The 14,861-nt window shown below is 44.2% G+C and overlaps 1 protein-coding gene across 1 annotated transcript in view; it reads right to left on the reverse strand.

Annotated features, from left to right (window-relative positions):
- Positions 1-222: 222 nt before the first annotated feature.
- Positions 223-14,861, reverse strand: part of zcchc2 (zinc finger, CCHC domain containing 2) — a 42,002-nt gene continuing 27,363 nt past the window's right edge. The window contains exons 8-14 of the mRNA XM_030079093.1: positions 14,693-14,753; positions 11,478-11,592; positions 8,932-8,999; positions 7,458-7,531; positions 6,893-7,009; positions 5,122-6,783; positions 223-3,773 (exon numbers count right to left, since the gene is read on the reverse strand). Of these exons, the coding sequence (XP_029934953.1) occupies positions 3,712-3,773; positions 5,122-6,783; positions 6,893-7,009; positions 7,458-7,531; positions 8,932-8,999; positions 11,478-11,592; positions 14,693-14,753 (2,159 nt within the window). The 3' untranslated portion in view covers positions 223-3,711. The remainder of the gene's footprint in view (positions 3,774-5,121; positions 6,784-6,892; positions 7,010-7,457; positions 7,532-8,931; positions 9,000-11,477; positions 11,593-14,692; positions 14,754-14,861) is intronic.

Here is a 14,861-nt window from a genome sequence, read left to right on the forward strand (position 1 = left end):
AACGTCATGCACTGTCTGTATCCTCTGTCTCTCATCCCTTTGGTATCAGTGTGAGGTAAGCAGCGGCGTCCTGTGTGCAGGCCACACACACAGTTAACCACGTAGCTCACACCTCTATGTTTTTGCTCATGAATCCCAAAAACAAGCTATGAGCAGCAGGACCTGCCCAGCCCCAGTAAGCTACACCTAATCATCAAATTACAAATGATTCAGGACACATGATGTATTTTTATATTTATTGCTTTTAGTTCCAGGAAAACAGATCAACAATTTGCATAAAATCCAAATTCTGCTCTAGAAATATATTTGACCTTTCCAGTACATAGATATCAAAGAGTACAGTAAACATTACAACGGAGGGTGGCAGCACAGTGACCCCCTGCAAATATACAGTACAGCATTTTTCAAACCATTTAAAAGGTCAACAAAATTACATTTGGGTTGGTTTGTTCATCCGCGATATTTACACTTGTCTTCCTCCGAGACCACGTGTGGTCCACATGCAGCTGTGGTTTCCCCCGTTTGTGATCACTGGATCCAGATCACTGCTGGATCCCAGCTTCAGATCCACTTCAAGTCTCAAATGAGATCCAGGCAACGTCCCCAAACCAAACCTGTTGAACCAAGCACTTTGACAGCTGAGGAAAAGAGCTTTCTGGAAAACTGTTTGAGATAAGTGTGAGGGATCACCGAACTTGACACAGCTAACACATGAACAAAGTATGGGTTTTGTGTGTGTGTGTATATGTGTGTGTGTACATCCTTTACTCAACATTAAGTAGAATCCTATAGCATCCTCCGTCATAAACAATTACTTAATGATCAAACTCGAGTGCAAGGCTACCATCTTTAACGCGCTCAAAGCCACTGACAGGGAAAAGACATGGATATGCATAGATCTTCACTGCATTTAAACAAATGCACAGACATCACGTTTGGCAATAATGGCTCTTATTTGGGGGATAAAACCAACACAAGCACAGCCTCCAGCAAGGCTTTGTGCCATATCTTGACCACCAAAGCCCTTTAGAAGAATCACCTTCCCCCATCCAGCAACATCGCCGCAGCACACTCGTCCCCTCGCTAACACTTGGCAAAAATGATGCCCACTCAAGCCACATAGCCTTTTCCTATCAACAAATTACTGCCACATTCAGTCTGAGACACTGACGTATTTCTAAAGAAACAAGTTCCTAGCAATGACATGTTTAAAAGAACAGAACAAAACAACAAACGACCTTTGTCCTCCTCAGGCACGGGGAAGGGGCCGGGCAGCGACAGCAGCACTGACAGCGCCACCATGAGGCTAAACATGCTCTCATTTGTCTGTGGCAGTCACACCACGGCACTGTTCTGAACTCTTTGAAACCCAGGAGCCCCTCTGAAAGTCTGAGACAGTCACGTTGTTTCTGTCTAAAACATTAAAATTATATTATTTAATTATAGTATTACTTTATTTATTATTCTTACTTTTTTGAGAATAATTTCTGAAATTCTGAACAAATTAGCAAATCATTACCAGAAAGTTAGAAAAGAAAAAAAAAGAGACAAAGACCAAATTGACAAGAAAACTTCTCACAAATTATGTTTTTAAAATGAAATGACAAGAAAATGAACACTAAATTAAGTTATTTAACAATTACTAGATAAACACAAATAAAATACATTGGGTTCAGGGGGTGAAATAAGCCCGCCCACAGGCTCCTGGGTTCAGAGGATGCATGTGATAATGATATCTTGATTTTAAACCTATGCATGCACCAGCCTTGAAAAACACAGCTGGTTTGCAATAGATGAAGGGAAGAGGGGTGTCCCATGTGAAGGTGTCAGGATGGGCATATATATATTTTTTTTCCCTATGGAGTCTTGTCAATGTCTAAGTGTTGCACCATCTAGTGGGCAAGCCCCTAAACACACACACACACACACACACACACACACACACACACGCAGGACCAGACTACTACCAACACCTCCAAGCTGGTTTCCACCCCTGACCAACTTCCAACATCTGTCAGCCTTAGAGAGTGGTGGGGAAATAAAAGCTCCCTCTGATCTGGGGAATCACTGCTGCCAAATTCTGGTGGATGAAATTAGTGAAGTCTGAAGAGAGAACACTTCAGACTGGAGATATGCAAGGAAAAAAATCCCCCCGCAGATGCGTTCACACACTGTCAACCATCTTCATTATTAGCAATGAGGAGCTGGTATCAGTACATGCGTGTAAACTGACCGCACTAGAGAGAAGCCCTTGCTTTTTGATGAAGGACTGATGCCAAAAACTGATGTTTACCATCACTCAAACATTTTCTGCCATCAAATTTCACTGTAGCTGAGCTGGTTTGTCTATGTTTGGTTACTTGCCGACAGGGTTAAGAAAAATACACCAAATAATGCAACAAGCATTTAAAAAAAAAAAAAAAAAATCTGATTTGAGGTGTATTTTTAAAGACCACAAATGTTGAAATGTGTCTGAGAAGGATGCTGATCTCAGGTCAGAGGAGGATGAGGAGCAGTCAAGAGCACACTGTCTGTCAAATCAGTGACAAATTGAGACTGACTGCAGATGGAAAACCAGAATGGACAATAAATAACATGACTCATTTTTTTCAGACGAAATCAATAAACTGAATAATCTCACTCACCAAAAAAAAGTTTGCCATAAAAGCCTTTTCACACCTGAAATACTTAGACACTATGTTAAAATAGCAGAAATGCTAGATTTGTGTTTGATTTGTAATTTCATGTATTATTTTGGAACTGTTGAGGGTGAAACTGCATGGATGCTTACTTCAGGTTGGTTAGGTTGACGGCTGTTTTAGTGCACTTACGACACTTTTAGTGTTCCTGGTTCACTATAGTGCATATCACCAAATAATGAAATCTTAAAATGGAATAAAATAAAATAAAACAACGAGCAGCAATTACCTTCTGACAAAACAGACATGATGCTTTTCAGAACCTCTTACTTACTATGCACTTCACATTATATATCAAGTGGCAAAAATGCAAGAAAACAAAACATTTTTCCATAGTCAGATTCCTTAACTCTTAAATGGAAAAAAAGAAGTCTACATTCAAAAACCTTGCGGCGAAAAACAAGAACAAGGAAAATGAAATCCCAGCATTTTGCATACATTATTTTTTGATTCTTATTTAATCAATTCAGACAATAAAATCCATGGTGAATATTAGTGTTGATGAGGAGGAAATATAAATATACTGTTGTGGAAAACAAAAAGAATGAAAGTAGAAGAACCTTTCTTGGGTTGGCTTCAACGTAAGAACAAAATCCTCCCAAAATGTTACCATCTTCCTATTCAATGAGCAATAAGTTAATAATTTTCCAATCTTCAGTGCAAAAATACTAAAAATCAAACTGGAAGGGAAGGGTTTGAAAGTTGTGTGTGCGTGCGTGTGTGAGAGTGTGAACTGTCTCGCTCTCATTAATCTGTGACAAGGTTTTCTCAGGCACGAGTACTCAGGCTTCATCCACCGAGCCCTTGGGCAGCTCACTCTTCTTTCTGTAAAAACACTCAATCTCTAATCTTGACGAGACCGAGGATCCTCAAGACTTCGCAGACAATCATCTGCAAGTTTTTTTTTTTTTTTTCCTGAAGCTCCATGGTGCTGCTGACACACGTCCTGGGAAGAACAGAGGACCTACACTGTGGAAAGCAGAGGCAAAAAAACAATCCTCTTCCTCCTTCTTCAGTCGGCGTTGTCAAGTGCTTCTGAAATGTGGGAGGCTGCATATTTTAGCCGGAAGCCACCTGCAATAAAGACATGAGCACATGAGCATCCACATCCACACACACAAAAGATGCATCCAGTTGCACAACTGATGCAAGATCAATGGATGATTCAAGAAAGTTATATTCTAAGAGCCTCAACTTAGGAAGGGTGATTAATAGGTTTGTGGCCTAAGCTAGAAGGAGATGAGCTTACAGTTTTCTTTGAATTTGTGCGCTGTTCAACTTGTTGAATGATTACACAAAAAGTTTGGGGAGGATGCCCCTTCGTACAGCATTGCAAAGACGTGCTGCTGAGATCAAACATGGCAGGGAGAGCCTGGAGGATGAGCCTTGTCAGGGAAGACTAGGTAGTCACCACAAAGGAGACCATTGGCAAGATCCACAACATCATCATGGCAGATTGATGAGTAACATGACACTGTGTGACACCGCCACCAAGCTGGGCATCTCCCAGGAATGCATCCATCCAATCATCCGCAACAAACTCCAAATGTCCAAGGGGTCAGCTCATTGGATCCCAAAGCCTCTCGGACCTGATCAGGAACTGCCTCGGCACAACAAGCCGAGGGATACTGTTGCCATTTCTGAGGCAGATCCTTGGAGTTTTCTCTGGCGATTCATGACTGTGGATGAGAGCTGGGTCCATCACTTCCAACCAAAGACCAGAAAAAACATAAAATAAGTGGGAAAACACAGGTTCTCCACCTCCAACGAAAGCAAGACAGTGAAGTCTGCAAGCAAGGTGATGGCCACCGTTTTCTGGGATGAAAGGAGTGCTGCTCCATGACTGCTGGGACTGTGTGGAAAAATAAATGTGTTTGATTTTCTAAAGCTGGCTCCCTCTAACTTAGGCCACCAACTTATAAATCACTCTTCATGTAGTGAACAAGAGAAACATACAGAAATAATGCTCGGAAATCACTTGGAACCTACAACCAGCATTTCCCTCTGCAGTGACGTGCTTGTTGAGTCAATGGTGGTGTTTCATTTTTATTTAACAAGCTTTGCCTTAAGGACCTGAGTTCCTCGATAACCCAGTCTGTCTTTGTCTGGTTTAGAATGAGTTTGTTAGCTCATCTCAGACTAGATCACCCTTTGGCCTAAAATACTCTCATTACCCTCTTGTTGACACTCATATTGGTAAACCTATATACCTTACATCTTTAGTATTGTGTCTTGTAATTCCATATTACAAACTAAACTAAAGGATTAAACACTCCAGAGTTCACCTTAAGTACTCCCAACATCTTTGGAGTGGGTATCCCCTAATCTTTGGCTGTATGTTGGGCTTTCTGATGCCTAAGTCTTCTTAAGGTACTGGGGTAGAAACAACCAGGACTCTCCCTGTCCGGTGGAGCTGTGTTACCTTGCTGTGTGGAGTCTATGGAGGGCTGGTTGCAGTCGTGAGCATAGTGGCCGCTCACGCCGCAGTTGTAACAGGACACATTGCCGTTCTTCTTATTGACACCAGCGCCCCCTAGCGTAGCGGCAGGGAGCAGGCTCAGGGCATTGGGGTAGACGTGCTGGTAGAAGCGCTGGCAGAATGCTGCTGCCGGTGCCATCTGCTGCTGGAGGCCATAGTTTGCGGCTGCAGCAGCTGCCACCACTGCCGCCTGGGTGCCTAGCATGTGTGATGGCACATCTGCATGGCTGTGGGAGTGAGTATGGAGGGGGCCATAGGGGGGCGGGCCAGGAGGTGGAGGGCTAGGGAAGAAGGGGGGCAGAGGGGCGGCACCATTGGCTTGGTGAGGAGTCTGGGCCTGGGTGAGGTAGCTGTTGTTGCACAGGGTGGTGAGCTGGAAGAGAGCCGGTGGAACGCTGAACACCTGCCGTGCTGCCGCCGCCATCTGGTGAGCAGGGAAGAATAAGGGGGCGTGGCTTGCAGACACACTACTTGCGCTGTTGTTGCTGTTGTTGCCTCTGCTGCCACAGTTGTTGTGACAGCCACAAGTTCCACAGCCCATTGGTGGCTGCTGCTGCTGCTGCTGCTGTTGTTGTTGTTGTGGTGCTGCTGCTGGCTGTTGGGGAGCCACTTGCTGTTGCTGGGGTTGCTGCTGGGCAACAGGGTTGCCAGCGACAACAGGAGCACTTCCATAGGAGGTGCTGCTGTTGATGTAGGACGTACAGTCGCTGTGTGCTGTGCTATGGGTAAGTGCTGGGCTGGGGCTCGGGGCGGGGCCAGGGGTGTGAGTAGGCACCGCTGGAGGTACAGCTGCTTGAACCTGCCCAGGAGATGGAGCTCCTCCCCCAGCACCTACAGATGCCCCTATAGTAGGCATGACAGAGGTTGGGATAGGTGACATGTTGTATGGGGAAGGCAGTCCTGAAGGTAAGGTTAGGCCTGGGTGCTTGGCATGTGAAGCTTCCACCAGCGGCAAACAGGATACCAGGCCTGAGGTGGCGCTGGTTGGGTCTGGGCTGGGGAAAGCCTGCTGGAGAGGAGAGAAAGATGTGGGGCCTGGAGAAATTACACTAATGGCTCCTACAGGAGCTTGGTGAGAGACTTGGGGGGTAGCAGGCGAAGGGCCACCCCCTGAACCTCCATCGGTGCCACCTTGGGTCTGAGAAAAAGTTGTTTTGAACCTCTGAACCAGAGGCTGCAGAGCAGGACTTCCTGGAGGGTGGAGCCCGAGGGGTGGAGCCCCAAACGCAGGGAGAACTTCCCTCTTCTCTTGATCTCCCGCAGCTCCAGATGCCTGGACGGCTGGAGGCACCAGGGGTATCTGCATCATCATTGTTCCAGAAGAGGGCTTCCCATCAGAGATGACGCTTTGGCTGGGAGGGGGAACCACTGGAAGTGGAGAGTCGGCTGTTCCATTAGGGACCGCATAGGGCAGGGAATGCATGAAAGATAGAGGGGGGAACTCGGTGCTGGTATCTGGGCAGAGGGGATCCATCTGGACTTGGTGGCTGTTGGAAGACAAAGGGAGGACAGAGGTGACCTCCCCCACCACAGCTTCAGACTGATGGGGGAAGAAGATATCAGGGACTGGACCTTTACAGGAGTCATCAGAGTGGCTGTCAGTATCTAAAAGAGAAACAAGGTAAGGTAAGAGGGCATGGCAACATATCAACATTCAATATTAGGAAGGTTTTATATGTACTATGGATTGTGTATGTGTGTTTGTGTGTTGTACCTTTGTTGTTGTCATCCTCACTGTCCAGGCTCTCTGGTCCGTGGTGCTGAGGGCTGGATGGAGAGCTGTAGCTCTCTGATGACGTTTCACCACATGTATCTGGACCAGAACCTCCATCTACAACATTAAAGGGTTTAACAATTGAGCATCAACCATCTGGGCATTAACTACTGGCTATTTAACTACTGATGTTTAAACTATAAAGCATTAAACTACTCAAAGTAGTTATTACTGTTAATGGAAGAACTGTCAGACTACTGTGTATTCAACCACTGAGCATTTAACTGCCAAATATCAAACCACTGAGCATTAAATATCAAACTATTGAGTAGCATTAACTACTGAGCACATAGTAAGTGAGTGAAACCACCACTTTGATCAGGTGTGATATCAACACCTCAAAAGATGAGTTAAAAACTCAAACACCGCCTAGAGCTCTTGTTGCAGGAGATCATTTTATGTTTTGTAACTCTTGTTTGGTAACCATTTCATTCACTCACATGTTCTTCTACTAGTGCATGAACACACATCCAACCATGTGTCACAGCAGCTATTAAACACCCACCTTTCCCTTGGGATGACAGGCATGGCACCAAATTACCATTTGTCATATAGGTAGCTCCTTTATTCGCCTGCTCCCTGACAAGAGAAAGAGATGGAAACAAGAGAGTGGGGGAGGTAAAGAGAAACAGCATGGGGTGAAGGTGGGTGTGGGGGCAGAGTTATGGAACAGAGAGAGATAGAGAGATAAGACTGCATGCATAAACAAATATTCCTGGGTAAAGTCAACAGAGAAGAGAAACAGGGACATAAACAGAGTTCATTTTACATTTCACCTACATTCAGTTGTGTTCACCGTGGACTGAGGATTCTAGCTTAGTGTTCAAAATGACGTTTCTCAAAGGGGCTATGCAACATGACCGGTCATCATACAATTACTACTAACAACAACAAATATCACAATATATGATATGACTGCGTGCATGTGTGAGAAAAGAAACTTGAGAGACAAAAGCACACAGCACAGTTTTAGTCTCATGCTGTCATCTAACCACCAGAGGGTGCGTGCTAATAACACAACTGAGTAAGTGGCTGAGTAATTGTACATCACAATAATGCATCATAAATGCACATCAAACTCAAACTTTGTTTAACAATTTAAGTGGATTAAGGTGGCTATTTTTAAGAATATTAGCTGGGGGGAAGTCCGCCTCAATGGCAGGAGGCTAACAGTTAGCATTTGGAGCATCCAGCCAGTATCAAACTCTCAGTAACAATGAGAGGAAGAGAGCACCACTACTGTCCTACAGAACAGCTAGAGGGGAAGTGAAATATCACATTTGTCAAAATGGGTCAACTATCCCTTTAAGGTGAAAATGCCTCATTCACCTCTGTTGGTTCACTGGAATATGTGAGATATGAGTAGCAGCAGATTATAGCCTGGTAGGCTGAGCACCACAGAGCAGCAGTGATCACTGACATAAGCAGCTTTAGTAATACTGACACTATGGACTATGCTACAGTGCTGCTGCTGAGTGCGAGCACACAGCTCGTCTTGTATACACAGACCACAGCTGCAGCAGGCTTTCCCAATGTGGGTCCCATGATGGGAAAATGATGACCCTGGAAAAAACCTCAATCAATCCTATTGGACTGCAAGGATCTCTTATTTGGGAAAAAAAGACGGCTGATGGCTTTTGGATGACGTGCAAGAGCAGAGTGATTTCTGTCTCCCTGATGAATCAAACTTTGTTTTCAGACTTTGAATCTTTATTATAGTTAGCCAGAAAAAAAGGAACCTGTGAAGTTGGGAAGCTGGAAGTGATAAATTAGATTTATACTTGTTATGATTAACTTTTTTTTTTATGAGTCAACATTTACATTTGAATTTTATTCCATTTTTTTCTCAACAGTTACACCCGATGGTATCATGCTGACAGGATGCTTTGCCTAGTCTGTAATGGTGCAGGGGCTGGCTAGTATAATGCTACCACAAACCTATCTTGTAACAAAAATCACATTAGCTGTCTCTGGCCTACCTCTCTGAGGCTGGGGCTCGGCTCTTAGTTTTGCCAGATGGGTGGCTTCTCTTCTCACTCTCCTGGTGCTGTGAGGGAGAGACAACAGCTTGTCACAATAACATTTTAGAACATCATCACAGCTCTCATCCCAATTTTTCAGAGGAGACACAATTGTAAATCTGTCAAGTGCCACCACAGGTGATCACTAGAGGGCGACCTCATGAAATCTCCCTGGCCTGTGTCCTGTCAGCACTCATACCTACAGTCTAACAGGCGGTGCTAAATTAACATGTTTTTGGTCAAACTATGAATTGCATGGGTGCAGTAGCGGGGTATTTGTGTGTATGGTTGGCTCAATCAGGCAATGAATGAACTGTGACACAGTTCACCACAGAGAGAGAGAATGTGCTTTGTCAGCACAGTGCTCTCTCTCTCTCACTCACTCACTCACACACACACACACACACACACACACAAACAGTCTTGACCTACATCACTAAGCTTCACTGTGAGTACTCCCATTCACATGGCTCAGTGCGTGACAAGCCTTCTCAACCACATCCACACACACACACACACACACACACACACACACACACACACACACACACACACACACACACACACACACACACACACACACACACACACACAAACACACACACACACAAACACACACACACACACAGTGTTGTGCGAATTAAATCATGCAGCTATGATTCGTAATAATTAACTAGTATTCAGGGGTTTGTCCTTTAGGGGACTTGATGGCGCTGCCTTCATTGTAAAGTTAATTATTGGCCCAATACTGCTGGACAGCTGTGCTGTTCACATGTGAAAACCCTTATCTTGACCTAGCAAGAACCTTTTTTTAGCATTCAGAAAATATCATTTGGACCTGTTTTTTATCTTTAGCAAACATCCACACATCTGGCTAAAACAGATAGTGTGCATTTTGTTGCAGAGACATAACCTCAGGTAGTAATCTCCTGTTGGACCTCGGTATTACTTATGCACCAGGGCCTGTTCACATGTCCCCCTTCATAAGCCACCTCAAGGCCATAGTACATTGTAACAGTAACATTCCCCAACAAACAAAATAGTTTCAATGTAAGGAGCGGTCTGAAGCACAGTGGTGCAGTGAAAATACATAAAATATGGTATACTCTTGTGGATTTTGGTAATTTTTGCGATTTGTACATTTGTTTTGTTTCTTTCTTTCTTTTTGTCATCTGTCCCCATTTGCTGCTGCTGTTGCTTTTGTCCTTCCAGCCAGGAGACCTCCAACCAGAAGACTTGCTCTCTGAGGCTATGTCCATGCAATGATATCACTATTAGTAAGTCAGTAATGCATACAACTGTATGTTAAAATTATTAACTATCTCTTTAAAATCATAGCATAACCTTATTTTTTAACTCTCAGTTATCTACTCACTAATTGTGTACATATCAAATTTTGATCTGCACAATCTGCCCAGATTAGAACAGACAAGAGGTCGATGAGTAAACTAAGGCCCTATCCAGGGATAATATCCCGCCTCCTTGGCTTTCTACTGCTGGTTGCCCTCTAACACTTGAACCCACACAAATGTTTTTTAGAAGCCTGGTTCAAGCATCACATCCATTTCCACTTTCCACTTCAGTTCCTGTTAAAATCCATAATGTCAGCAAACAAAAACAGTGTTAAAGGACCATACCAGTGATTCTGCATGTTTAGTGTACCTACAAAATGTACATATTTCACATTTCTGCTACTATTTTCCAAACGCAAGCAGTCATGTTTTAGCACGCCGATATTCTGAAGTTAAATTTCAGAGAACCATGCAAAAACAAACAAACAAAAAAAAGAGCGTTGGTAGAGTGTTGTGTTGTACAGTTACCTAAATTCAGCTTTGCTTTAAAATGTCTGCTTACTGTTGTTTTCACAGTTAAGACAGCACTGCTGTCTGAGAGGTCAGTTCTGAACAATTTTATAATGTATATATGGACCTCAGATTGGCACAGGTGTGTGTGGAAAGAGAACGTAGTGAAACGGTACCGTTATACTGATCTTAAAAATAATAATGATGGCAAAACATTAAACAAATCTGCCCTGCTTGCAGCTCAACTTGACTTTAAAAAACTTTTAAAAAGTAAAAAAAAAAAAAATCAATAAAATAAATACATTTGTGGCAGTCAATGTCAATATTGTGATGGGCCATCACAAAGTTGTCTGTGTATGGGAAACACTGTGTATACTGGTGTTCCATTGTGATGTGAAATGTAGGCAGTGCAGGCAACAGCACTTCTTTAGTGGAGCTAATTTTCCTCATGGGTAAGGAAACTAAAGAAAGCCACCTCAGAGTTTGCTCTCTAGTGAAAACATATTATTGTTAAATACTGCTTTCTCAATGATGTACCTTTCAACAGCAAACTTGGTGAGGTGTGCAACTGAAAACATCTGTCAGACATTCAACACAACTCAGGAAAGGTAACTGGATACGAAGTGTTTCATTTTTGGGTGAAGTACTCCTTTATTGAGCCTGCAGCAGTGACTTCACCGGCCTCTTCACATGCGTCCTCACCTGTTCAGCTTCCTGGTTGCTCTTCAGTGTGCAGCTCTTTTTTCTCCACTCCGCTGGGCCGTTGTGCTCTGAGCAGTGCCCCCCCCTCCGACTTTCCCCCTGGGAACCTTTGGCACTGCAAAGAGTAGCAGAGAACTAGGACGTCGCCGAAAATAGTCTTTCAAATCAACAATGACAAGGAAGTTTTGTGCTGCTTTTACTGTAATGTAATCCTGGACTGAATTACTGTTTAAAATGCTGTGGAAATATTGACCCACACTGAACAGACAAGAGTAGGAGGAGAGAGGACTGCACGATAGTAGGATGGATTCATATGTTCCCTTGCTTCTCCTGCTCATACTTTGTACATACTATTAATGCACTGACTGATAATTAGTTCATACTTTGACCATGCATTGCGAATTGTGTTCTACATTTTCCAGTATATAAAAATCACACATTTAAACAAATCTCTCAATTATAATGCGTCTTATCTTGGAACAGACATGCCATTGGACTTTGGATACCTGACCCGCGCCTGTCGGGACTGGTCGGGACCCAGTGGATTGGGCTGGGTTTGGACAAAAATTTTGAAATCATGCTGGGGTTGGGTTTGGTCACGTCTGCTGTATTAGTGAAAGTCAAGTGTAAAATAAATAAAAATGATGAATCTACTGTCTGTTCTGGGCAACTTCCTGTACAGTGTTGGAGTTCACATGACAAAGCTGAAAGCAACATGTGGGCAATTTTCAGGCAGCAAATGTAACCTAGTGTTGCAGGACAAGCAAAATCTGGGGCTCGGGTCAGGTTTGGACACAAAAAAAACAGAATGCCTGTCTGGTTTGGGTCGGGTTCGATTACTATGCTCGCGTCTCAGGTCGGGTTCAGATAAAAATATGTGGTCTGATCCGCACTCTACGGGCCCTATCTTGTGCCACCCGCTATCTGCTGCCACTACCTGCTACCCGCAAATTGCGGATTTAGGAACTTTCGCTATCCCTAAATGGTATCTTGCGCCACCCGCTACCCGCTATCCGTTATGCTGACTCCGTCATTTTACGCCTGGAGGTGTGTCCGTGGGCGTGCTTCATGCGCTATCCTAGGGCTGCACAATTAATCGAATTTTAATCGTGATCACGATTTTGGCTGCCACGATTAAATGAGCCTGATCGTCGGCGATATTTACATTAAAAATGCGGACTTTGCTGCATATCTAATCAAGCACTTTCTCAGCCAGTAGTCAGCCAACCACCAGGGGGCGAACGCATGGTTAGGGCTTCATTAAGCTGCCTAAATAACAAGCGAGCGCACCCTGCAGCGGCAGCCTCAAGTTACTGGGTGGACTGATGAGAGCGAGTCATGTCGGGAGAAGAAGGTAGGCTACGGCAGTTCCTGCAACAAGTTCCCCGTCAGAAAGGCTCCTCAGGGCCTGCTTACATAGGGCCATTTGCTGTGTATCGTACTAAAGCAAAAATGACTCCCTCCCCAGTCCCCTGCTGGCCTGCACTCACATTACCTAAAGCCCAAACGTGCCCAAGCGCGACTGCCCCTGGTATAGCATCATCACGTTCAAATACGACAACAGGCATGTTCCGACGTCATCATGAATCAATATAGTTCAAATACATTCATTATGTCTTCCTTTAACTAAAAGACGTTTTTGTTTCTTTTAATCAGACACGGAATGTTTATTTACCTTGACAGTTTCGGAGGTAACTTCCTCCTTCAGAAAGGTCCAACTGACAGCCGGAGCGGCATGTCAGCTGGCTGCCGCGCACACCGGCCGGCCCACCTAATGCCGGCGGGTGCTGCGGCCGGCACCGTGGCGCACACAGACTGCTATATATACTTTCATCATAAATCAAGTTTTGTTTATACGCGGTTGCAGCAGCACCATGGACAGCAACACAGACATCATGGTTGATTATTGATTGCGCAACGCGGCCATTCGCCGGTAATCGCTGTGCGCATTAAACGATTTTGCGGAGGCAGGAGGAAAGTTGCATGATTTACATCGTATCCACGTTCGCGCGCTGCGTGCGTGACCGTGCATGTGCTCGTGCATGAACGCCCGTATCGTGCTGGAGCACACCACACCCCCTCCAACCGTGCCAGAGCGGGGGAAGTGTACTGTATTCAAGCACAGAACAGAGCGATCACACTAGTCAAACAATTTTATTTATTTATTTATTATTAAGCATTTATTCTTATTTAAAGTTTCATTTTGCATTGAAAACTGTTCATATATTGTTTGTTTAAAAGTAGTGCAATAAAAATACACATGCTTTTCCCTAACATGGTGAATAATCGTGATGAATAATCGTGATTACAATATTGATCAAAATAATCGTGATTACAATATTGATCAAAATAATCGTGATTATCATTTTGGCCATAATCGTGCAGCCCTACGCTATCGTAGGGCTGCTATCGTAGTAGCGGATAGCGGGTGGTCCTGACCACCCGCTATCCGCTATCCCTAAAGTTTGGGCTGTTACGAGAGCGCGCCCAGGCGGCTTCAATGCGCGCCCCGACGGAGCCTCGCCACGCACACGGTCGGACTGATACCGGGACGCCGCCGGAATGGACTGAGTATATTACTCATATAGACTGTTTAGAGGAAAGACTGTTTTAATTGGACACTTACGCCAGCACGTTTTATTGTTTTATCATAAGCCAGCAGCTGTGCTATATTTTTATTTTTAATATTTTATTTGCCCAATCTACCTTGTCAATAAATTAGTTTACACATAGTTCCACCTCTGCCTCTTGTGTGTGTGTGGTGTGACCCGGGGATTTTTCTCAATCAGTACAACCTCGTGACACGTCCACTTGGACACATGTGGCTCCACCTCCCGAATTAACTCGCCTATAATATAATATATAATATGTATATAAAGCCAACTTGCTTTAGCCTCAGTAGAAGCCCTGAGAAAATCTACCTCCCTCTCTCTATCGCGGGTTTAGGATTTAGGATTTAGGATAGCGCATCCTGCCCTTAAAGGCAATGGCACCTGGCACACTGATTGGTTTAACTGGCATAACGCCCAAAACACGCCTATGCATAATATAGCGGGTAGCGCAGGTGTTTTGCGGATAGCGGGAGGTGCACAAGATAGCAACTTTTACGGGGGAACGCCTCTTCCTAAATCCTAAATCCGCAAATAGCGGGTTTAGGGAGTCTGGCGCAAGATAGTGCCATCCACAACAGAAAAGGAAGAGAAGTGTTTGCTTACCCTTGACACGGACTCTTGGTCCCATGCTTTTTCTTGGGTCCCTTAACATATGAATCTAAATCTGAAAGAACCCAAAGAAGAAAAAAAAAACATTAGCTTTTATCATTAGCAACTATGATTAAACCATTATATAGTTTATGTTGTACCAGACGGATACTATCCTCTAATT

This window comes from Myripristis murdjan, chromosome 20 (assembly GCF_902150065.1).
Source record: "Myripristis murdjan chromosome 20, fMyrMur1.1, whole genome shotgun sequence".
In the NCBI taxonomy this organism is placed as follows: Eukaryota; Metazoa; Chordata; class Actinopteri; order Holocentriformes; family Holocentridae; genus Myripristis; species Myripristis murdjan.